The sequence below is a fragment of the Gobio gobio genome (assembly GCF_949357685.1).
Source record: "Gobio gobio genome assembly, chromosome: 13".
Classification (NCBI taxonomy): Eukaryota; Metazoa; Chordata; class Actinopteri; order Cypriniformes; family Gobionidae; genus Gobio; species Gobio gobio.
In genome coordinates this window covers 37,841,529-37,868,849 of record NC_137106.1, presented here as the reverse complement: position 1 = coordinate 37,868,849, position 27,321 = coordinate 37,841,529, and the positions used below count along the sequence as shown (strand labels likewise).

Below are 27,321 nucleotides of genomic sequence, written 5' to 3'. Positions count from 1 at the left end.
CGCGTGTCACGGCGTTGCATCGCGTGTAGTTAGGACACGGTGTAACAGTATGCATTCTTTTATTTCTTTATGTTTAAATATTTGTATAATAATTTGTCTGTTTTATTTGCGATTTATTGCCAATTTTTTGTGGTGTAAATTTTGTAAAATTATTTGTCATTTCAGTAAAATGGAGTCAAATTTGATGTTATTGGCTAGGGCTGCATGATTAATCGAAATTAAACCGCATGCGATTTGGCAAAGGCTACTTTTTTTATGCACAGCTTTGTCGATGAAGCACGGCTCTGCGATCAGTAGTAAATGCTGCTTCATCTGAAAGCCAGAGGGTGCTCACAAACTCCAAATATGCCGCGCAGAAGTACGATAACGCACGTCATTCCAGGAAATCTCTATCCCTAATATCGCTGTATCTGAATAAACAGAAGTTTAAAACACTTTAAATGATTAAACATGACTAATAAACACACGACTATGACAATATATGGTTTATCTGAGTTCTTCAAGCCTTTTTAGGTATTTTCAAGTATATTTAGACTTCAATGCTAATCGACATAGCCTTTATCACTGTATAGAATACTATGAAATAATAATAATGAAATATGTTGTGTGCCTTATTCTTTCTAAGAAGCCACATCATCTCACAGAAGGATGTTTTCAAACACTTAACTGACATTATGAAGTGAGTTTGGAGTAAAAACGTGTTATTAAATGTTGTTATTAAATGTTGTCTTTTGTTGGACAAGAGGTTCATAAATGCTTCTCATGTTTGGAAAGATGTTTGGCGCCTGTTGCTTTTTCAAAGGCACGTTAAAAGCGACTCGGATGGAGCAGCATTTACTACTGATAACAGTGCCGTGCTTCAAAATAATCATAGACTTTGATTTCCTAATCGCAATAAGCCAAATCGGTTTAATTGCGATTTATTCGTGGAGCCATATTATTGGTTATTTATTAATATAAAAATGGACTACATTTAAAGTCCCCCTGCGGTCAATAATTGTATCCCTTAAAACTCATCTTTGATCATCAAAATTACATACTTAAAGTTTTTTTCCCCCTGTGAAAATATTTTTTTATGCCTTAAAATAGTTTGACTGTAACTCTAAACTTTGGCTATACGTGAATCTATGAATAAGCAAATGAGTCCCTGCCTCCACTCAATCACTCCAGCTCAGATTTCCTGCTAGACAATGGCAAGTGGAAATATTGGTTTAATTCAGCCATATATGTTTGAACCAGAAACCGTTTCAGAAGAAGAGCAAATTATAGGCTTGTCTATAAGTTGATGTATCAGAATCGTAATGAGTTTTATGTAATGTGCAATATGTAATGCCCTCTACAACATCTGACACTTAACGGTAATTGATACGATTAGCCTTTGGCTTGACTACGTTATCAAACAGCTAATAATGTGTTGCCAATGTTTCACAAACCATGTTCCCATTCGCCATCTCAGAAAAATACTCAGCTGTATTTTTCAAACAGCTGCCTTCTAAAAATCTGCATCCTTAGAAATGCTTTGAACATCATAAAAAATCCTTGGAGAAAATCCCCGCCTCCATGTTGACTGGATTGGTTACATTTTTGTGACGGCAGGAAACAGAGTAAGAAGCAACATTAAAAACTTGATTGTTCACCACAGGGGGTCTTTAAAGGACATTCTATCAAAGGATGAAAACTATGACTTTAGATCAGATTGATTTCATTCCCACTGCAAACCGTACTCTATTCCACATGAACTGCATCTCAGACCATCATTATTTACAGTGGGAAAACTACTCCGGAGAAGAATTTAGCAAAAAGAGACAGTGATGGTCACTTTTTTTACTCTTTGCAACAGTGGTTTAACTACCAAAACACCCTTACCTTTTGTTCATCCAGAGGTAGAGGTTCAGTATTTTTGATGTATAGGAAGTGTCTAGAGTTCTCTGTATTTCATTTTTTTCTCCCAGGATGAGGTTTGATTTCTCATCATATTCTGCCTTCTGTCTCTTCTAAATCTCTCCGGATTCTTCCGTTTACACAGCTGAGGGAAAATAAGGTGTTATTTTGCAGGGTTATGACAGGTGTGTGGAGTGTTCATGTGTTTGATTGACACACTCCTCGTTTTGTGAGGATTGAAGGTCTCTGTGATACAGCACGGTTCTGCAGTACCTCCGTACTGGCCTTCTTTGTGTGTGTGTGTGTGTGTGTGTGTGTGTGCGTGTTTGTATTTTTTTAGTAAAACAATGATGTGAACACTGCCGGAAAACCAGAGACGGATATCCTTTCCCTCAACACCTCTGCTCTACTCGTTGTCTCCCCCAACCGCGCTTTCTCTGTCTGCCAGCCCTTTGGCACGGCCACTCTGTTCTGACATGGTTCCATCCTGTTGAAAAATAATCCTCAGATGCTACAGCTCACCCACAGAGTAGATCTTCAACTCTCTGAGGCCTGTAATACATCACTTGTGCTGTTGATTTTATGTGCGTCTGGGTCAAACCAGAAGGAGAACATGTCACACTTTTGTAGGGCTGGTCCGAATACCATTTTTTTGAGCTTCGAAGCTTCTGTAGTAATCGACATCGAATATTCGAAGTTTCGGAGGAAAGGGGCTGAACATATTTTTCTCTCTAATAAAGGCAGGAATCTCGAGAAGTGGCGCGCCTCACGCGGGGAGGGCTTATATGCTCCGAGAACTGACACTGCACTAGTAGTGATACAAAACAGTTTGAGAACAGATTAACTACAATTAAAAACTGAGCGTGCCGCGTGAGCAGAACGAGAGTCGCCACACAAACTGCAGCAAGAGTCCGATCTCATTCATCACGAGAGTGAGGAGCTGAATGACAAGATGATCGCGGAAGATTTGGTTTCAAAACGAAATGTAAAAGCGCCTATTTAAGGGATTTGTCATTGTGCTGTTTTGTTGTTGTGTTTTTCATTAAGAATAATAGACTAATGAACCCACAATCCAAGCAACCCGCCCCCAAATTGGCAACCCGACAGTAAACTGCGCACGGCTGCATTCGTTCACAGTCGCTCAGTGCACAAGCACTGCACTATGACAAGAAAAAAATGAGTATTGTATTTCGCCAGATTTTATAGGGTAAACGTATGCAAGCGCAAATGAGAACCGTTTCGAGGGGGATGCCAGGTGCACACAAAAAAAAAGAAAAGAATATTCAAATCCCAAATTTGAAAATCGAATACCAACCCATCGAACGGATACTCACATATTCTGGTCCAGCCCTGAACTTTCGTTTAGGGTCCAATTCTCACTATTAACTAACTATTAACTACGACTTTTTCCTCAATAAACAACTAATTACTGCTTATTAATAGTTAGTAAGGTAGTTGTTAAGTTTAGGGTTTTGGGTTGGATTAAGGGATGTAGAATATGGTCATGCAGAATAAGGCATTAATATGTGCTTTATAAGTACTAATAAACAGCCAATATCCTGGTAATATGCTAATAAGCAACTAGTTAATAGAGAGAATTGGACCCTAAACTAAAGTGTTATATCGTGAAATTTTATTTTTCCCCCAAAGTAAAATATAGTTATTTTTGCTGAAAATAAGGTCGATTTCACAGCAACAACGAATACTAGCCTAACTATTTAAACAAGAAAAAAGTTCCCAATCTTATTGAAGACAATTAAACCGGTTTTGAAATGCATGAAAAAGATCAACTTTCATGACGTCACAACACTGCAATGTCATGTAATCGTAATAGAGATGATATTAGAGTCACTGAATTTAGTACATTTTGTTTAGACCATTTTAGTACTTCAACTTCAAGTGTTCACATGTTTGGTTTGATTAAAACGAACGAAAGTGATTGCTTTGTTAGTGTGGTTCATTTGTAATAAGTGTGAACGCTGCCATCCGAACGCTGGTGCGCACCAAACAAGTGGAACAAGACCCATCTTTTCAACTCTGGTGCGGGTCAAATGAAACATTAATGCAACATGGACCAAAGACATGTAAATGAACCAAAAACAGGAAGATGAGACCCTAAAAAAGACAGAATGCTCAAGCACACCTTGTGATGTTGTCCATCATAGTTTGGGACAGGGTTGAACACACCCTAAAGCCGGGCGGACACTGTACGATTTAAATAGTCCTTTACGATTGTTGCTTGCCAGACTGTACGAACATGATCCCCGCTGTAGGCTGTAAGATCTCCGTTGTCATTAATGTCAGACTGTGCGACAGTCAAGACGCATTAAAAACGGATTCACACAGGAAAACTCCCGGAGTTTTACATCATCAATCGAGCTGCATTACATGCCGGACTGAAATGGTGGCTACAAAGAAATCTGTAACGTTCATTTTGGTCATGAAGACAATTTTGCGAGAAGTCAAGACTGTAGGACTGTGATTCAAATCTTCTGACACTGCCAGAATTTCATCTGAGGTCAAATTTGATCGCAACGCTCATTAATCGGCTGTCGGTGAACATGTCAAACTAACGATCACAAACTTTAAATTTTATTCTAGGATCAGAGGAATCTTTTAGGATTTAGGTTTCAGACAGCCAAATCGTGGACAAATTTGTACAGTGTGTACCCGGCTTTAGTTTATTTCAGCTATATTTCAATTAACAACACTGGTATGTCTAGAATTTGTTGCCGTTTATTGTGAGTGTGAATAAAGGCCCTTATATGCTCCAGGAAAAGTAATTTTTCATTCTTCGCTTAGGGGTAGGGCTGCACGATTAATCGAAATCGAACCGCAATCGACTTATGTGTGATTATGAAATCGCAAAGGCTGCGATTTTAATTAAATAAATAAATGCCCAGCGTGTCAGTGAAGAGTGGCTCTGTGATCAGGAGTAAACGCTGCTCCGTCTGAAAGCACTGCGAGTTTGAGCAACATGTGTCAAACATCTTCACAAACTAGTAATGCGAAGCGTTCACAAACCTGTTGTCCAACCAAATACAACGTTTAATAACATGTTAATAAGCACTGCATACTTTTATTATTATGAAAATACCAGAGAAGGCTTGGAGAACTCAAATACACCATATCTTGTCGCATAAGTATTATCATCATGTTTAATCAGTCAAAGTTTTTCTATCTTCGTTTTATTCAGCATGCAAGCTTCACATTAGGGATTTCCTGAAAACAAAAGTTCACTTCTCTGGCGCAAATGTGCCGTTTCTGCTCGAGGGCGCCCTCTGGCCTCCAGTATGAATGAAACTTTTGGGTAGAAAATAAGAAAAATAAAACTTCTCTCTAAATAAATTTATATGACAATCCATATGTTTTTCTTCAATGTACAGGAGTTTTAATCCCCACAGTGGATGCATAAGAGGCTCATATTTCATATTAAAGACATAAAGACTTTAAGAAAGTTTTCTTTCATGTTTTCAATGTATCTTATGTAAAGCACAGTGGTCAACGTTGGTGGTGTTTACTTGTGCTATATAAATAAAGAAAAAGAAAGAAAGACTTTAAAGCTACACTGTGTGATATTTTCCCCCATCTAGTGGTGAAATGGTATATGACCATCCAGTGAATTTTAGTTTCTGTTCCTCTCAATTCCGATTTCGTTTTAACTCCTACGGTGGCCGATTTAGTCCAAGATTAACATGGCTTCCAGTTCGACCTCGTCCACATTCGACACGGTGCCATCGAGTGTTAAAACGTGAAAGGCGAAGCTTGAATTTACGGGTATGTCCCTCTTGGGCTAATGTACTTTCAAGATGGAGGGGCAACATGGCGACCCGCATTCGAACCCCTTACCCGTATGTATTTTCAATGGCATATTATAAACTTACGAGAATACTTTATTACTTGAAAGAAGTAAATATACATTAATGAGCACATATATTTTTGAAAGAACTAAGTGTTTTTAGCTAAGAATAAACTAAAAAAGTTACACAGTGTAGCTTTAAGAAATTGATATCACGGATAAAAAGCACAGATTTGAATAATAATAATAATTGTTTTTTACATAGGTGTAGTATTGTTTTTTTACATAGGTGAGTATAGGTGACCATAAGTCTGAGTGGACATCCATGACATGCGGAGTCCCACAAGGGTCAATTCTTGCACCACTCCTGTTCAACCTGTACATGCTGCCACTGAGCCAAATAATGAAAAATAACAAAATGGCTTACCACAGCTATGCTGACGACATCCAGATCTACTTAGCCCTATCACCTAATGACTACAGCCCCATTGACTCTCTATGTAAATGCATTGATGAAGTTAACAGTTGGATGTGCCAAAACTTTCTTCAGTTAAACAAAGACAAAACTGAAATCACTACATTAGGAAACAACGATGAAATTCTCAAGGTGAACGCATATCTTGAGGCTAAAGGTCTAAAACCAAAAAATCAAGTCAGGAATCTTGGTGTGATTTTGGAGTCAGACCTGAGTTTCAGTAGCCATGTCAAAGCAATAACTAAATCAGCTTACTATCATCTGAAAAATATTGCAAGAATTAGAAGCTTTATTTCCAGGCAAGACTTAGAGAAACTCGTTCATGCTTTTATCACCAGCAGGGTGGACTATTGTAATGGTCTTCTCACTGGCCTTCCCAAAAAGACCATTAGAAAGCTGCAGCTCATACAGAACGCTGCTGCTAGGATTCTGAGCAGAACCTGAAAATATGACCATATCACACCAGTCCTCAGATCTTTACACTGGCTTCCAGTTACATTTAGGATCGATTTTAAAGTACTATTACTTGTATATAAATCACTCAATGACCTAGGACCTCAATACATTGCAGATATGCTGATTAAATACAAACCCAACAGATCACTCAGATCATCAGGATCAAGTCAATTAGAAATACCAAGGGTTCACTCAAAGCAAGGAGAGTCTGCTTTTAGCTATTATGCCAGCCATAGCTGGAACCAGCTTCCTGAACAGATCAGATGTGCTCCAACAGTAGCCACTTTCAAATCCAGACTCAAAACACATCTGTTTAGCTGTGCATTTACTGAATGAGCTATGCCACTGTACGTCTGACTGATTGCACCTTATCTTATACATTTACTCAATGAGCTCTGTGCTTTGTCCGAACTGCTTGCACTTTAATTACGTGTTTCAATTTAACCCGGTTTTATTTCTAGTTTTTAATTATACTTTTTATTTTTTATTATTTTTTATTTTGTTAAGGCTGTCTGGGTGGAAGAGGTTGAGAGACGGGGGAGCGATAAATCGAAATCCCTCCGGTGCGAGGACGATCCGTTTAGATCTGCTCTGACGGATAGATCTGTATAGCCTTGGTGGTAAGAGGAAGGACCGTGTAGATCCGCTCTGACGGTCAAACAAAGTAGAGATAGCCCTGGTGTTCCTGTCCAGAAAGATTTGTCTGCAAGGGTAATGTTTAAATGCACAGTTACCTGACAAATATTTTTTGAGTACTCGCTCTGGTGCGAGGAAGACCCGTTTAGATCTGCTCTGGCGGGTAAAACATCTAGAGAACGCCCTCAAGTTAGGCCAAGAAGATTTGTCTGGAAGGGTACGGTCTAAACGCACAGTTACCTGACAAATATTTTTAAAGTAAACCTGACTCTCCATTTTCTTCCACCCCAGATAGGGGATTTCATCTTTATTTTTATTTCCTTTTAATTCCTATTATAACTGTTATACTATATTTATTTTTAATTTTTTTTCACTTATGACTATTTTAACTTCATTTCTGTGTAAAGCACTTTGAATTGCCACTGTGTATGAAATGTGCTATACAAATAAACTTGCCTTGCCTTGCCTTGCCTTACAATAAATCCTTAGACCTTTCTAATGATTTTTAGTCATAGGCTGTCTGCATACTAACAGGTTACCCATCATTTTTAGTTTTCTGTCAAATATAAATATTATTTTTATACTGTTATATTTATTCTTAAAAGCTCTATTTAATTTTTTTAATAATGAATGTTATTGTAATAGTAATATTTCTTATAAAGTAATAGTCACATTAATATATAAACACAATGTTATATACACACTTTTCATTTGTAAAAATTAATAAATAATAATAATCGTATTTTAAATCCCAATTTTAACCAGAATAATCGCAATTAGATATTTTCCCCAAATCGTGACCGATTCTATATGTTGAATCAGCCCAAAAATATCACACGGCGTTCGCCAACGGTGCGGAATACAGAAAAAACGAAGTTGGTCGACGCACAAAAATGTCCTGACGTTGCCCATTGGCTGAATGTCGGCTTGGTGTGTCCCTGGGTTTAGTTTGAAGGTGTTTTATAAAATGGAGCAAAATTTTCTGGAACATACTTTTGTCCTGATTTTGTTCGAAATGAGGCTACACCAGTTCGATTTTTCTTGAAGTATATCAGGGTTTTAGCCTTCAGGCTGGCGTTGCGCAAAGTGCCTGATCCAACAAAATCACTTCATTGTATTGTTGTTCATCTAAATACAACTTTAAAATGATATGTCAGATCATATTATACAACTGATACTAAAAATGTCCAATACATTTTTATTTGTCGCTTTTTCTGTTTGAAGACTGGATTTGGATGCATGTTCTTGGTGTACTTTTTTTAAAATTGTGTGTGTCAGATAAATAGCTTCTCAATAGTTTTCCAGTTGCACGCAATGAGAATTCCATTATATTTAGAGTTCTTTCCCAAATCGTACCTATCGGGCCATCTCCTAAAATGCCATTGAAATCAAGAAATTAATAATTATGGGGGAGGGGAAAATAGTTCCGCAATTGTTGTGCCAAAGCAGCAGTAGAACTAGCATATGTTCATATCTCTCTCCAGGTTGTAGGATTGTCAAGGAGTCACATAGGACCAGGATTTAGCGTCCACAGGAAGTCTGACGCGATCAGAGAGGCGACCGGGTCAGCTGTGCTGTTGTGTACGTGCACCCGGAGCAGGCCTGCTTACAAAACTGACACATTTTCAATCATATCGCCGATTCCCTGGAAATCATGGAAAGGCCACGTCGGAGCATTTTATAGAGTACAATGCACCAGATGGGGATTAGTTTTCCCAACATGTGGGGAAAAAAGGTCTTTTTTTTAAAGAGAATGCGTAGTGTAAGGGTAATATAGTCGGCTTTGAAAAATGGACCAAATCTTCCGTCGCTGTCTGCAATATACAGTGCCTTTTACGGCCATGAAACAAAATCAAAATGGGCCTACATTGGGCCGTGGAGACACAGTGCTTTATGTGTAGGTGTGTGTGTGTGTGTTGGAGCGTTGCGTGTGTAGGTGCTTTCATTCAGTTGGTGGTAGAATGGCGACACTCTCCATACCTGCAGGGAATTTATTGTGCTAAATGAATTGTGGCCCGTAGAAGTTTGTAAATTGCAAGGCATCAATCTAGAGGAGATAGAGAGAGGGACTCGCCCGCGTTCACCCCGTCTGATATCAATCCTTTACCGCTAAAGCCTTGCCTTTCAATTCCTCCCCATTCATCCTGCAGCAACCTCCAGTGTTTAACAGGGATCATGAAGAGCCCTTAACAAATAAAAGCTCTTTAGCGTTTGAGTGCCGCAGATAAATGCGTGAACGAGGCCGTTTATGCCGAGCAATTAGAACGCCACCAGTTATCTGCAGCGCATCGCGCCGGAGACGAGCCAATCGTATTGCCCCGAATCAATAACCCGGAAAATTTGTTAATCTTAAACTACTGTTTTGAAAAATGCATGTTTAACATCAGTCAATAAACATTCCAGAGGCTGGCAATGATTCAATAAGGACGAGGTAAAGCACGTAGTGCAACACAATTATCAATATGTAAGCTTACATGCTGCTTTTTTGTCTTTCAAAATGAACAGAATATGCTTTGTGGTGTAAATAATTATCATACTGGTTACTAGCGTCATAAACATCAAAAGAAAATGACTAATGAATTTGATTTGCACATGGCTCATACTACCATTTTTTTTTTCAGATGCAAGAATTCATCATTTCATAATCTGCTTTCTGTCTTACACTCCTCCCATACTATCTATCTGTATATCTGTCTGTGAGTTTACCTCATTATTGATCAGTTTTATCAAATGTAATTGCTTTTAAGATGTTTGACTCATCAAAGTTGTACAATTTTTTTTTGTGAATTCTGGTTCATTCTGGGTGCTGATGTCTCGTGCATTACGGCCGTTAAGAGCTTTTCCACGTTTCTCCACAGCGAGCCATACTGGGAGAGGTCTGCTAATGCAAGCTCCTGTTCCGCCACTAGGCCCAAGACACTCCACCTTGGAGGGCAACAACATACCTCATCACCATGGTAATCCATCCCTTCTACCACATCTCTCAGGCCAACCGGAGACAATAGAAATCACCAGACATTCCAACAGCACTCCACACATTGACACAGACACATTTGTACTGTACAGTATAGATGAGACAGATGATGAAGATTCTGTGTTTTATAGCATTCTCCCACATTTTTTTTTTTATAACACTGTCCACCTTACAGTCTTTTTTTTTTTTTTTACCATGGTAACTATAGTTTTTCCCAGAATACCATAGTTACTATTATAGGTATTGTTACTCTTCTAAAAGTTGTGCTGATGTCAAAAATAGTCATTTCAGACTTTTACAAACAGGTTTTTTTTAATGGATGTATGTTTTCTTCTTGTTCGTTTGAGGTAGAATTACTCCTGTGTTTTTTTTTTTTTTTTATTCAGTGAGAAACCCCAAGCGAGTATTTCCCCTTCACAATGACATTCTTAATTGATCAAAAACAAGTATTATTGCTTCTGAGCCGCGGCAGCTCAAATAAATTATGCCAGAGCAACAGAAATCCAATATGTAATAGGCTTAGTAAGGCGAGCCATATTGCTTATACAGTAGCTCTGATAAACGATGCCCCTTTCCAGAAGTGTTCTTTATTGTGCCGGATGCTGATTTTGAACCTGTGAAGATGAAACAAGGCATCGTGGGAAGTGGAGTTTGACATATTCCTCCGAGACCAGGGCAGGCTGGAAGTTTCCAGAGATACGTGTTTGGGAAGTCTTTGTAGAGTACGGAAATGCATTTGAGAAATATGCCGCGCTGATTATATGCAGGCGCCGCTTGATGGATTGGTAAGGAACGGAGGCACGGGGGCTCTGGGATTACTGTCACACTGACTAAAGAGGATTTATTTATCACATTCACAAAAAGCCTCTTCTAATAGCTCATCATGGGGTGTATTTAGAACTATTAGTACAACCACCCTCGGCTTCTGATACACTACCTGCCAGTACGCATAACACCAGATCTGCCGCCTCTGTCATCAGCGCTTTCTCTATTTTTATGTCTCTTTTCTTGCACACCGGCATTCTGTTCACGCTTTGACACTTTAGGTATGGCGTAAAGCCACTAAATAGATTTTCACCTTTTTATTCCTCTTTGAAAGCGTTCCAGCGAACAAAAGCACAATGCCAACACCATCACCACGCCAACATACTGGCATTAGATGCCCTCGCTGTCCATTAAAGAGGCGGATGCTTCAAAAGCCAGAAAATTATTTAAATGGAGCGTATTCTGCTTTTGTTGCCGTTTATTTTTTTCCCCCCAGAAGTCCACTTATTATATTAGTCAAGGTTTCTTGCACCCGAAACGGTCGTAATGTAGTTTTTCTTGACTATTATTTTCCTCCCACTCGTTGACCTTTAGAATTAAAGGGATAAGAAATTAAAATTTAGACATGTATTCTCTGCTTTTTCTTTTTCTTTTTTGCGGAACACAAGAGTACATTTTTTTGGGATGCTGCAATAGTGACCTTATCTTATTAGCATGCATATTGCTAGGATATTGGCTGTTTATTAGTACTTATAAAGCACATATCATTGCCTTATTCTGCATGACCATATTCAACATCCCTTAATCCTACCCGATACCTAAACTTAACAACTACCTTACTAACTATTAATAAGCAGTAATTAGGCTTTTACTGAGGCAAAAGTCGTAGTTAAAGGGTTAGTTCACCCAAAAATGAAAATTCTGTCATTAATTACTTACCCTCATGTCGTTCGACACCCATAAGACCTCCGTTCATCTTCGGAACACAAATGAAGATATTTTAGTTGAAATCTGATGGCTCTGAAAGGCCTCCATTGGCACAATGCACGATACACTCTCAAGACCCTTAAAAGGTACTAAAGACGTCATTACAATGTCCATCTCACTACAGTGGTTCTACAATAACTTTATGGAGTGACGAGAATAGTTTTGTGCGCAAAAAAATCCTAAATAACGACTTATATAGTGATGACGATTTCAAAACACGGCATCATGAAGCTTCGAAGCGTTATGAATCAGTGAGTCGATTCAGCAGTTTGGATCGCCAAAGTCACGCGATTTCAGCAGTTTGACACGCGATCCGAATCATGATTCGACTCACTGATTCATAACGCTTCATAACGCTTGCGGTTTTTTTGCGCACAAAAACTATTCTCGTCACTCCATAAAGTTATTGTAGAACCACTGTAGTGAGATGGACTTTGTAACGACGTCTTTAGTACCTTTTAAGGGTCTTGAGATTGTACCGTGCATTGTGTCAATGGAGGCCTTTCAGAGCCATCAGATTTCAACTAAAATATCTTCATTTGTGTTCTGAAGATGAACGGAGGTCGGACGGGTGTCGAACGACATGAGGGTAAGTAATTAATGACAGAATTTTCATTTTTGGGTGAACTAACCCTTTAATAGCTAGTTATTAGTGACCCTAAATTGGACCCTAAACTGAAGCGTGAACGCACATTCATTTATTTCTGAAAATCTTTCCCTCTGCTACAGCTCTCAAATGTCATTTTCCTGCAAACTTCCATGCCGTTTTTTGGTTTATGAACCAATGGGGCTTATCATCAGTAACATCAAACCTGTATTTTAGCAAATACATTTAGCTGAAATATAGGTTTGGTCCTCACTCGACGCGAGCGTTTGGCTTAGGAGACTTGAAATATTGGACATGAGTCATTTGGACTACTTTTATTATGCTTTTAAGATTCTTTTTCCAGCTTGACACGACAGAGTATCGTGGTATCTGTATGCAAATGACCCAAGTTATGATTATCTAACTAGTATGTGCTGGCATATTTAACACTGTCGTTCATCTGCACTGGTCAATAATAAATAGTTATTGTTCTGTACAACATAGTTCGAAAGATTGGTAAAATGTTATAATATTTTTCATAAGTCTCTTCTCACCAAGGCGGCAGAGGTATACAGTAAAACAGAGATCTTGTGAAATATTATTATGATTTTAAAATAATTGTTTTCTATTTGACTATACTTTAAAATATACCATAATTAATTCTTTTGATCAAAGCTAAATTTTAGCATCATTATTCCAGTCAGATAAAAAAAAAAATTCAGGATTCTTTGATGAATAGAAAGTCTAAAAGAACAGCATTTACTTGAAATATAATATTTATTATGTTGCAAGAGATTTCTAAGTCTGTACTGTTTTACTCTACTTTTGATCAATTTAATGCCTACTTGACCAACATACTGACCAACTCTTAAACAGTCGAGTAAATGTCATTGGTCATATGTCAATGCAGTTGTGAAGTCATGTTGATTTCTAAATTGGCTGTTTTTGCGAATATGGTCTGGATGGAGCTTTATGTTGTGAATGTTTTAGTATTTTCATGGTATGCTTTGATGACATATCCCCTTTAAGGTGACAGTAACTTAATAATATAGCTCACATGTTTAAGATGTCTTATTTCCACCTTCACTGAAATTTTTTTATATATATATATATATATATATATTTTAATGAGACACTTTAGTCTTAAGTGATGGTGTATAACCGATGCAGTGGCTGTCTGATTTGTTCACTGTGAGATGTGCTTATGTATCTCAGGTTGATGAGTCTGCGGGTGAATTCCAGCAGGGTTATTTAGTTTAAGTGCTGTTTGATCCGGGAACGCCGAGCAGACTGAAATTGAGATAAATGGCTGTGTGTAGAGGGATGGCCACCTCTCTTCCCAGCATGGGGCTGGTGAGGGGCCGCAGCGGGGCCAAGGGTCTGCCGCACACCTGTCTCTCCTCGTTACGGAGTCCAGCGCTCACAGAGATACCAGCTCTCCTCTATCAAGGCTTATTGGGACCTTTGGCCCCATAAACAGCAAGACATGCACAGCGATTGAGCCATGCACATTCATTACATGTACATGTACATACACGTGCACATTATGTATTCCATCTAGCCCTGTTTCTCCTTAAACACCTGATTGAACTAAACTAGGATTGGATTCAACTAAACATTTGGAGCAGAGCATTGGAATAGCTCAGGTAAAACGTCAGACAGAGTTAAAGAGTGTGAATGCCAAAGATTTAGATGCATTGGCTCGGTGTGTGAAGTCCTCTAATCATCTGAAGCAACTTTTTCATTGCCAGAAGGGATTTCCTAGTTTTGTAGAGTAATAAGTGTTTTTGTTCTTAAAGTTAACAACCCATTTTACTTGCATTTTGTTATAGCTTTTTTTAGTTAAACTTTGCTTTTATTTGATCTGGAATTCATTGGATTGTAAAAAAAGGGACTTATGTTATACTGGAATAGAAATAATTTTGAGCGATTTTGCTGCAGATGATCACAGGAATCATATTTACTGTATTTGAGCCTTTACCTGCTGAAAAACGAGATGTTGACCGGGACATGGAGGTTGAAGGTCAAGATCACTCTCAAGAGCATTCCCAATGGTAATGTTGCTTTTTCAAATTCATTGCTATTTGCTATTACTGCTGTTGACATTAACTTTTTCCCCGCCAGCGTTTTTTTTAAGAAAGAACAAATCCTCTCCTTTAAAAGAAAAAAATCAACATTTGAATGTGGGGAAGTTTCATAAAGCAACATTTTAAACAAAAACAAAAAAACTGCATTTTTGTCAAAGCCTGCGTCACAATGTGCATTCTACCCATCCTAAATAGTATGTGACATAAGTCATTTTCAATTCTATTTAGGGCTGATAGGGTGGATAGTATGCACATTGGGATGGAGGGAAAAACTACATCCAGATCGATTCTCTAATGTTAGGCAATTTTGATTCACATGCTGTTTAATGTTTGTGTTAGATTACTTGTGCATAAGCAATGCTTCTATAGCTAGTTTCTGCTTCTTCTTTGCTTGTCTTTGGATCCCGAGATTCTGTACTCTTTTAGAAGATGCGTAATAAGATGCCCCCGTTATTAAGAGGATGCTCTTTCAGTAAGATGTTATTTTAGTTTTAGTTATTTTATCCGCTGACCTTATTGAATATGCATTAGTAGGAGACTCGATGTGACACAAGCAAATAGAAGTCAGTCATGTTGTCTACACTGGATTTGGCGTGACGCAACGCGGCACAACAAATTCCCGACAGTAAACTGATGCCCCGTCCTATTTCTGACATACTTCAAGCACTCGCACTACTTCACAAAGGAAAAATGGATTTGCAATGTTTGCTTTGTTGCGTCCAGTGTAGACTCAGTGTAATGAAAGATTATAATGTTAAAGAAACTAAATAGGGGTCATTCATGTTGACTTTAAAAGCCTAACGAATGTAAAATCAGAGTTTAGTGGCTTTCATCTGACGTTTGATGGCTTTGAGGTCATCTGTATGCTCATTTTTGTGAATTGTGAGAGATGAGAGATTCATAAACAGATGGCTGTTCTATTGCATCTGTGTTTTTTCTTCAAGTAATGCTTTTTAACGTTCCCAAATCATTCTCTCTTCGTCCCATAATGTGCCTGTTTTGTAATGCTGTCGGGACGGTGGCATATGCCACACTTTAGCTTTGTGCTGATATTGAAAAAATAACACTATTTTGCAGTTAGATATAAGTTTGACCAACCAGTAATCAATAGAAAATGTTTTTTTTTTAAAGAATCTACCTGAAGCGATTCAACATAACGGCTAAAGGTTAGTATAAATACATTTTCAGCTGTGTTTTAGGACACAATTAAAGCTAGTGCATCTGATTGAGCATCCATTAACAGTCCCCATGCACAGCTCTTTAATGGCTTGCTGGCTGTGATACAGAATTTGCTAATAAGTGAGATAAATGAGGCTGTTTATCAAAAAAAAAAAAAGAAGTTGCATCAAATATGACACTTTTATTTTGATTGCTCAAGTCAACAACAAAAAATATCATGGTCTGATAAAGCTGTAGTTATTTACAGAGTGACATTTGATGGATGGAATGGGTCAGACAGACGTCCTGTGCACATCAGCCTTTGTTTGATAACAGGAAATTGGTTTGTTGTGTCATGTTTGGGCCATCAGCATAAACAAATAAGTATAACTAAATGGAATGTAACTAAACTGTTGCATTTTCTGAAGAAGATTTGAGTGGTTCACCATAGAAATGTTTCACAAAACATTTACACAACTAGGTATTAGCACAGGTATTAGCACGAGTTTTAGCACATGTCTATGGTAACACTTTAGTTTAGGGTCCAATTCTCACTGTTAACTAGTTGCTTATTTGCAAGCATATTACTAGTATATTATCCTCCGCCATGATGTTTTTTCTTTTTCTCCTTTTCGCTGCAAATCAGCGCACAGACAATTTGGATCGCAAACTTTCTGTAGTTTATCATTTTTAATAACAATTCCAGTCAAACACATGTATGTGATATGTGAAAAGTAAACAACGCGAGATCCCGCGTGCGTCAGACTGTTCTCGCGCGATCTTGCGTTGTTTACTTCTCACATCTCACGTGTGTTTGGTGCGAAACGTAGTTTGAGCATCGGAGAGAGTTGTCGGCGATTCTTCCTATTGTAAAGTCATGCAGTGTGAAACCCCCTGTCGCCGATCCATTGTGCAGTGTGAAAACAGCAGTGACTGAATGCTACCGCAGATAGTCATGCAGTGATCCGATCCGTTTGAAAACCGTGCATTCTGAACTCGGCATAACATTCAACCAGGATGCAGAATAAAGTAGTAATCATTCTGAGTAGTGCAAAAACATGACTGAATATAACCATGCATATGCATACATATAACCATATACACATATTCACATTCGCATACTCACACATGTTAAAAAGATGTACAACATAAAATATTAAGTACAGTTAGATGAATGCAGAATATGAATAAGTAATATGTACACTGGAAAGGGTTAAGCTGATTCTAAAAAAAAGTGTAAGAGTGTAATTCTACCCAATACCTAAACTTAAAGGCCCACTGAAGTGACTTGTAATGCGCAGCGGTATTGACGTAATTTCCATTGAAACAGGAAGACTGGGCGGGACATATTGAGCAGTACCCGCCTTTTTTAAAACCGCCAATAGTGTTATCGTTTATAGTATGAGCCGTTCAGCTCGGTAAAGCCGTCACAGTTTCCTCCTAGTCTTTAACTGTTTTTCTCCTCCTAATCCCCTCCATATCACTTAAAAATACAGCATTCTGTGCAGAATTCAAATGGGTCTGATATGGTTTGTGGTCTGCGTCTATGATCCGCTCTGTGCTCTCCTGTCTCTGGACCGGAGCAGACTGTGTTTGCCTGTGGCGGTTCGCACGACACTGAAAACGTCAAATCAGTCTGAATCGTTCCCTATCCCCTATATAGTGCACTACGTGCCATTCACCATATAGAAAATGTGTGAACAAATGATTTTAGCTGCAGCTTCAGCATCTATTTATAATGTAAGGGGCGGGACGCATCAGATTCTAGAGAGCATTTGATTGGATAGAACATCTGAGGAGATGCTGAAGTGCAGAGGGATGTCATCAAAATCACAGAGAGACTGTAAGTTTTGATTTTGTCATTGTTTTGGAGCAATGTTCATACACATTCACACTAAAAGCCAAAAAACTTCAACTTCAAGACTTTAACAACTACCTTACTAACTGTTAATAAGCAGTAATTAGGCGTTTATTGTGGCAAAAGTTGATAGTTAGTTAATAGTGAGAATTGGACCCTAAACTAAAGAGTGTATACAGTTTTGTTTTCCATTTTATTGATTATGAAGTAAAGTCTGAATAAGCACTATTTGAAGTATCAAATACCACTAATAATCTGTACTAGTGCTAGTCTTTAGTGGTAGATCCTCCTGTTGCTTTAATTTCCTCTGTTTTGACAGCCAAGTTCTGTTTTACCTATATACAAAAATCCTGTCGTTTTAGAGCTTGGTTTCATCCTTGACCAGCAGCAGAAATTTCCTGTTGTCCAGGGCATAAATGAAGCTATCCATGAGAGAGAGAGAGAGAGAGAGAGAGAGAGAGAGAGAGAGAGAGATGGAGAGAGAGAGAGAGATAGAGAGATAGAGAGAGAGAGAGAGAGAGTCCTGTGGACCGCTGGTTAATATAATGTGTGGCAGGTGGCCTGCTTTGCCTGAGGAAGATCTGTAGGGCATGACAGCTCAGAAAAGGCATAAATCCTCCTCCTCTCTCTTATCTCCAGCCACATTTAGTTGCCATGGGGATTTTATTTATGCAGCTGGAAACTTCCATACTTCAGGTGAGATGCAAACATTTCAGATTCTGCCTTCCGTTGGCCCCCGCCGCTGAAGCTCCGGCTGCATTTCATGCTTAAATACATGACAGAGCGATGTCTGTTCCTGCCGCACAGGTCTGAAGACCTGTCTGTTGTAACCGAGGGGAAGTAAAAGTACCCGCTTATTGTGTCTAGAAGTGGATATAACACGGTCAGTTGAAGTATTTGTGTGATGATGCTGTCCAGAGCCATTTGTGCGGTGTTTTATAGTGCAAGCGTACTAAAGGTTGAGGGATTTAAAGGGTCTGAGAAGAAGAGTTGAAAGAAACAGCATGAAATTTGACCCTATATTCATTTCTTTAAATATGTCCTTAGTTGGGTTTTTTAGCACTATTTGACTATCAGTGCACGTTATTCTGAATTAAATGTCATAATATAACTTTAAACACTGTAAAATTAATTCTCTTTCTACTGATGTAACTAAGGCTGTGCATGCAGGGAAAGTTTTTGCATTTTTACAAGAAAATGTGAATGATGCTTGTGAATCAGTATCCGGTTGCTAATATGTTCTAAATGGTCTTTAGCACGTTGCATGTGGTTGCTAGGGCATTACTAGGTTATTATGGATGTTATTTACTGGCTAAACTCAAATAAGCCCAGACCATTTTCCCCATTTTTCCTACTTCAATGTAAGTCTGTGGCTGCGTCCGAAATCACATACTCTCCTGAGTAAGAAGATACTTATTTTGAATAATAATAATAAGTAAATAATAAGTAAAAAGTATGCTCTATAGTATGAATGTAATCAGGACATACTACATTCACCATGCTGTCATTATCGTGTGAACTACCTAGGGCTGTAATCTCCCAGTCGATTTTTAGTCAATAAGTTCTGGCTCGACCACAATTCTGATTGGTCGATTTTTTGCCGCGTTCATTTCATTAGTTTTGCCGCGTTAACGGTAAGCTAACTTGTCTGCGTTAGGTTGCCCCTTCCCTTTTATTACTGTGCAAACTGCAAATATATTTCTAGTATTATATATTGGATTTGGGCACTTTTATTTTATTTTTTTATTTGGAGCCTAATGCGCGCTGTGCCCAATGTTTGTATTCGTTTTTAGCCTATGCTTTATTTTTCAGTTATGCACTTTATTTAGTTTCTGCTCTTGATCTGGCTTGTTTAATAAATATTCCTTTTTTATTAAAGTAGACGTGCCTTTTGTGTTTAAGAGTAAATGCTTTAAGTTAATAGTCTATTCGTGTCTCAGCCGCGAAGCTGAGCTGATGTTCGAGCTGCACAGAGCGGCTGAAATGATAGTGTCTGTCAGTTATTATAATACATAGAAACAATAGTCTAAATTATGTTGCATATTCCTCAAAAGTACTTGTGATGATATCACTAGTTGACAACATAGTACTATATTTTCGGAAATCATAGGCTATGATATTGCGCAGGTGCACGTGATGCAACACTGTCAGAGCCGACAGACTCTCGTGTCAGATTCATTTCAGTACAAATAAAATAATTAGGTCAAAAACTATTTAATATACTGCAAATAGCCTACTAGTTAGTTATGTTTATTTATAATTCATTTAGGCTGACAACAAGGCTACCAAGTACTGCACACAGTGCACAGCTAATTAATAAAAAATAAAAAAAATTCCTAACATAATTTTTAGTCGAAAATTTCAGGGCTTCAGTCGACCAAGATTTTCTTTGGTTGATTACAGTCCTAGACTACCAGCGTCTGTTGCGTCAGTTCACTTCACTGCCATTCACAAATCCTTTCCCGTGGCCTCATGGGATAGTAAAGTGTCCATCGTACGCTTCAGAATCTCTCCAGAAGTAGTAGGTCATCCGGGTACTTTTATCCATCCATCCATCCATCCATCCATCCATCCATCCATCCATCCATCCATCCATCCATCCATCCATCCATCCATCCATCCATCCATCCATCCATCCATCCATCCATCCATCCATCCATCCATCCATCCATCCATCCATCCATCCATCCATCCATCCATCCATCCATCCATCCATCCATCCATCCATCCATCCATCCATCCATCCATCCATCCATCCATCCATCCATCCATCCATCCGTCCTTTATTTTTATATGTATTTAAATATTATGTTATCCATTATTTCTTTTTATTGTTCCCCAGTCAAAACCCTGATTGTTAGCCAATAAATAAATGATCACTTAATAATAAGGAAATTATTATTTATTACAGTTCCGTAACAGAGATGAATGTTAATATCATAGTCCAATAATTCTTTCAATAATTCTAATGAATTATTTCCCACCCAATTTTATGAGCTTCACTTATAACTACATCACATTACGCAAGTTAAATCCATATCCCACTTCATGTTGACATTTATAGAAATAATGTGTAGAATAAAGTGCAGTTTTTCTCCCAGGTATGAATGTGTTCAGAATCCGGAAGCATATAGCGCATACCGAGCTGTATGTAGACGTAGACTCACTCTTCATTTGGACAGATCATGCTGTTTAGGCTTCATTTTTCTGCATGTGAATGCTGCTGCTGTGCTGTTGACCAGGTTGAGGGCTGTGTGAGTATTTTGCAGGCTGCTTTATAACCCTCCCAGCTGTGTACCGGACTCAGTCACTTAACCCCTGTCTGAGGAGGCAGCGTTAGCATTAGCCAAATGGACACGGCACAATACCAGCGTGGTGCTAACAGCGCACTCTTGTGCTGGCCTAACGTGCTAATGGGCCTGAATACGGATCACATTAGCTGGAAATGTCAGCAACTTTAAAACAGTTTGTTAAGTACATTTGTATTGATTTGTGATGACTGTATTTATTACATTAGCGAGCCTCCAGTGATTTGGGAGAATGTTTTTCATTGCAGCTTTTATTTATAGGTATATGCGAGAGATGGTTGTTCTTGTTATGCAGTACCTTTACATTGACACAAACTAGTAACACAAATCTTCATCAAATGCGTTGATAATACTTACTGATGCGCGTGCCATTGTTTTCCTTACAAAATTGATGTCACTTCCTGGTTGATGATGTCATTTTATTTTCAATCAGTTAGTTACATGATGGATAATCGGACACGGAAAATCTCTTCAATTTGATTATCAATTCAGTTTTTCATACAAGAAGTATAGCATAGCACGCAGGAGCGTGACAAAATCTGCAATAGTTTATTTGATTTTAATCACTCACATGTTCATTTAATCGTGGTATTGTGTTAAATAAACTATAGTATATCAGGAGACACGAAAAAGTACTGTATAGTTGGAATAACCTGGGAATGAGATTAGGAAATCACGTGAGTTGCGCATGTGCTCCAACGTGTTGTTTTCTTTGTATTAACCCTTTTTTTAAGTGGAGATGTTGAGGGCAGCTGGTGTTGAAATGATGTGCACTTGTTCGGAATGATACGTTTTGAACATTGCATGAGCGTACTTGCAGTATATATTACTTTATTGCGAGTTTTTCTTTTTGATGTTATTTTTTTTCTGACCTACTTTTCTTTTTTTTTTACCCAGATTCTCCCTTTTTTAAAGGTGCCTAGCATTCAATTATTTAACTGCTTTCTTTTCATTTTTTCATCTACCTGTTTCTTTGTCTCTGCGCATGTGTAAATAATAAATGTTATAGATTTCCCGGAGAGGAGAGGAAGGGTGGTGGAGGAGTTCAGGGGTGTTGCAGGAGGTGGACGAAGCGTTGCTTGCTTTCTCTTGGTGTTTTTGAACAGGAGGACTTTACTGAGAAACCTTGACCTTGTCTGCACTCTGTCTACCTGGCTCTCCGCTATCTCCTTGAGATCCAGGTGACAGCTTTTTGAAGTGCAGGTTGCTCACTAATGCAGGTGTTGCACAGAAAACGTGAAGGGGGTTTGATCCCACCCCTGCCCTCCTCATGCGACTCCCATGGTCTCGATATCATGGTCCAGTGACACGTAGAATAGGCATTAAAGATGACGGGATCTTTCAAGTCTTGAGATCGAAAGGCCCAGTGTGAGATTTCTGAATTTAATGCACACTCTTTGCTTGTTGTTATGTTAGGTTTATAAGTGTTTTTCACTTAGATTCTGCATATTAAAGCACAGCATTGCATAAAGCAATGCATTCATTAAAATCGAAAATAGCGTGTGTTTTGAAACCAGCCTCTCTTGTTATGCTCTGTAAATTTGGTTAGAATTCACTGTAGTGCTGCTACACAAATTGTAGTTTCTTTTGGTTTTCCTTCATATTTCTGTGAAGCAGAAATCAATTGGTTCCACCGTGCATATTTGGGAGTTGGAACAGAGAGCGTGTGGTTAGGTAGAAACGCGCCTCATCTGAGACAGAAACACTTATCAGGACGAGCAGAGTCTCAGGACCCGCTGTGCTCAAACCTCCCTCCTGAGCCAGATGTCTGTGGACAAACAAACATGGCGAAATACTTGCAACAAGGATTTCATCTCGCTTTTTTTTTTATTCTAGCTTAGTGAACTTAGCAGGAGCTGTAAACACAAAGCAACCTGGTGCATGTTTAGCCTGACAGGAGCTCCTTTTGTGTGCTCAATATGTGATTGTACCTGAACAGATTTTGTGGCCTTTGGACTTGTCAAGGGACAATATAGTTGGGAATTCTCTATGCTGCAGTTTAGGCAAATTGTTGCTGTGCTAAGGTAGTTTGCTAGACTCCCAAGCTCAAGTTGTCCTGGCTCATCTGTTTTAGCCACTTGTTAGTTGGTCAGAAGATTAGTTTGTATACTAGCTAAACCAGCTTCTGGGTTAAGGTTTGGTAACCCTTTATTTTAGGGTTCATTTCTTGCTAACTAGTTGCTTATTAGCATGCATGTTACTAGAATATTGGCTGATTATTAGAACTTATAAAGCACATATTAAAGCCTAATTCTGCATGACCATATTCTACATCCCTTAATCCTATCCAATACTTAAATTTAAACTCTACAAAAACTACCTTACGAACTATCAATAAGCAGTAAATTAGGAGTTTATTGAGACAAAAGTCATAATAGTGAATGTGTTCCCCATACTATAGTGTTACCAGATGTGTTTTAAGCAGCTTAAAAACCATAATGAAATATAATTTCAGTTAGTGACGGTGTCATGAGAAATCAAGCCCCCCTCTCCCAGGAATCGGGTCTCCTTTAGGACCCAGGTGTTAATGCCTGATCAAAAGTTGTTATTGCGATGTCTTGACTAATTATAATCTATTTAACTATTTAACTATTAACTATTTAACTACACATTCACTCTCTGAGAGCAGAGGGCGCTGATGGAACAGCAGAAATGCAGTTTCCCCGGTAACCCTCATAAACAAAACACTCGCACTACTAAACACACAGCCATTCAGACTTAAGTTAGGTGCTCATCACATAACTTAATACTTAAAGACTTAAGGCTATTCATTTTCAAACTTAAACATTTTATATTTTAATCTGGACTAAATTACATGCCCTAGATATTGTTTGAATATGTTCTGATTCTTTGTTGTTCAGTCACACACTTTACAATAAGGCTCTATTATTTAACATTAGTTAATTAATTAACAAACTGTATACAATAACTTCTGTTTAAATGTAGCTATTCGCTTTTGTTAATGTTAATGCATTAACTAGTGAGACCTTATTGTAAAGCGTTATCTATTGTTCTTTATAATTCTTTAGCACTTTAATCTGTTTTAAATATTTGTTTACTTTATTCATTTTTGTGTATTGCTTTATTGTATTTAAATGTTTGGTTCTTTTTGTTATAAGAAAGTTATCAAACCTGTTATAGTATGACAACACTTTTTTGCGACTTATTTCGATATCGTGATAATACAGTATACCGTCATAAAAGCTTCAGCAATTAATCGCAACATAAAAATTTGATACCGGCACATGCCTAGTACCTAATATAATATAAGCTAAGCTAGCATGCTAATCAGGAAGCTTTATGCTATGCTAGTACATAAGCTAAATAAAAATACAGAAAGAACGAGAAATGCTCGATTTCACAACGTATAGCTTCAGTTATACACTAGTATATGAACCATGTCATTTGAAAGACATTAAATGGTCATTATAACACATTTTAAATTATATAAATCATAATATGATTTTGCAGGAATTGTAATCAGGCACTTAAAATACTACCCATTAAAAGTCTGTTGAACCAAAGGGATCGCACGGGGTCCTATAGGAGAACCGATTCTTGGGGTACTTGATTTCTAACCACAACAGGTGCATGTAAAGGTTATATTTGTAAAGGTTAGATTATATTTAGCTTAGCACTAGTTTATCACAAATGTAGTTAAAAACATCATTCAGTGTATAAAGCTTATTTTTGTAATTTTGTGTGAAATCTTTTCATAGGAAGAAGATGGGTGTAGCCTTTTAGCATCGCATAACAAGCTTAGCATTTTAGCGTAGCATCCTTGACAAACACTATAAACTTGCTGCTTGCAGAATATACAAACACCAGCATATATTGTCGTAATCGTCTTTTTATTGGCTATATGTTCCACTAGACTGATTTTCCCCTCCTGCTTAGCCGTCTTGAGAAACACACAAAATTAATTTCTCCCCGTCCGACATGGAGGAGGCCCGGAGAACTTTTAATTTAATGTTTTCTTTTTATTTCATTAGAAAAATTAAGATCAAAGTCAAATTAAGTTCATCCAGGTCCATGTAATCTGTAATTTGAAAGCCTGGAGCAACAACACTCTTTGAGTATGGCGTTGCAGCCTTCTTTAGATGTGGACGGCGGTAATTACCCAGCTGTTGCTGAGCTATGATTGACACGTGTATTTGGCACAGACCATGTGCACTATTCATGAGCCGCATACAAGCGATAATTAATTGATTCATATGCCTGTAAGCTTTTTCTAAAATATTAACAAGATAAGATTAAAAAGGCATGGAGTCGTCTGAGCAGGGCGGTTCTGACCATGGCGTTGGCTGTGAGTCTATTACCTGGAGGAACGTTCAGTTTGTCTGTTGTTTTGTGAGATAAAGTAACTCCTGCTGCTGCATGGATACTTACCTGCATGTAAAAATTAAAAGCATTTTAGGTGCAAAAAAGTACATTTTTAGGCGCTTATATACTGCGCCTTTGCCTGTGTGACGGTCACCTTGTATATATCAAATGTATACTGTATATATGCATTTATTATGGCTGCTATGCTACTTCTTTAAAGTATTTTCTGATCGTTTTGCTGATTGTCATGTTGCATTAAAGTCTGCTAATGACTATTTACTTTTCTAATACATGTTTATGGTCCTCTTGTGCATGATTCATTAATGCACATTAATGCGTTGTTATTATAAAGAAAATAACGTATCAGCTAGTCTCAATAATTAAGTAAAATATTCAGTGGCAAATAATGAAGGGTGGGATCTTATCACTGTGATTTGATTGGTTTGTTAAAAAATGGGCTTGTTAAAAAATGGGCTATGTTATTGATTTAATATTTATTTTTCCCTGCTCACTTGACTTTGGTTTCATCAGCAGGAAAGGGAAAACAAATCTTTTCAGAGGTGGATGTGTTTTTTTATTATTATTATTTGATTAAATTTCCCACTTGCTTACTTGACCTTGGTTTCATCAACAGAAGAGTTTTTTATTTTATTTTAATTTGAGTTATTTAGTGTACACTGTGTATACCTTACATTATTTGAGTGTTTTCCTAGAAATCACAGGGAATCATATGCAGTTATTTTAGTATTATTTATGTACTATTATAGTTTTTAAATTAGCTTTTATTTTTTATATTTTAATTGTAATACATTATTAGTAGGCTACTTTTGCTATTTTTATAGTTAAAATATATATATTTAGATTAATTAATTGTGATTTCAGTATTAATTTTAGTTTTTGTTTATTTCCAGTTTGTAATTTTAGTGCTTCAGTAAACCAAAATGTTTTTAATAGTTTTACTTAATGATAATAACCCTAATCGAAAGTCATATTTTATAGATCCATGGACACGGGTGTCAGTCACAGTTAGCAGGACCATCTCCTCATTCTCCATCTTTTTTATGTGTTGACGTCACACATACAGGCGTTTCTTATTACAGTGTGTTCTCCAAATGTCTTTCTCCAAATGTCTATGAATTAGCCCCAGATCGAACTCTCTTTACACACACGCACGCTCACTCGCTCGGCAGCCAGTTCCTCCCATCTATCAGATGAAATCAGGGTGAGAGAGCTGTGTGAAGCTGGCAGCTCCTGACAGGTAGTCACCTTGCAGGTCTCGCTGCTTGTGTCATGAATAAACATGGCTGCTAGTGGCGTACTGCTTGGAAAAGCACGCTGGCTCGGGTAATGGCCTCTCAAGCCGCTAGAGTGAGAGCCGCCGCTCCACTGCTATTACAGGCCGTGCCAAAGAGCCCCGACTTAGAAACATCCACGCTGGCGATGTTTATTAAAGCCTGTGAATGCTCAGACACACACAAATACACAAACACGTCAACTGCGGCCTGAGGTGGAGGGTCTCTATTTTCTGCCTGTCGTCAAACTGTTGCACGCTCTCTTTACCGTGCATGAAAGAGCAAACAGCGGTTCTAGAGCTGTTATTAGATTAGCATATGACATACACTAGGAAACAGTGGACGTGTAGAGTTCAGTGGATGACGCATATAACGACGCTAACAAAAACCACAGATGGAAGTATACTTAGTTTGATAAGCTTAAAGTAGAAGTGTGTCCTTTTTTTTAGATGTAAAAATACTCCAATCCCAGATTAATCTCCTCACATTCTTTCCTCTAGTTCCCTCACAGATAAGGTCATTAGGTCAATGTCTTCCCAGGTGTGAAACACAACATTATTCATGATCATGCACACCTGCCTGCATACAGCCTTCCTCACACAAAACATGCTGTACAAATTTTAAATCAGTATATTGTTTTATGTTAATGAGTGGGCATGATGATTTTCACATCGTTTAAAAGAAAAAATTCTAGGTCCAGTTCTCAAAAGTCAAAATATTCAGTATGGGTTGTATG

General features: G+C 38.0%; 1 protein-coding gene across 1 annotated transcript in view; it reads left to right on the top strand.

Annotated features, from left to right (window-relative positions):
- The window catches only part of npas3 (neuronal PAS domain protein 3), a 408,670-nt gene that overhangs the window by 82,797 nt on the left and 298,552 nt on the right, over positions 1-27,321 (top strand). The window contains exon 2 of the mRNA XM_079832348.1: positions 10,106-10,204. Within this exon, the coding sequence (XP_079688474.1) occupies positions 10,106-10,204 (99 nt within the window). The remainder of the gene's footprint in view (positions 1-10,105; positions 10,205-27,321) is intronic.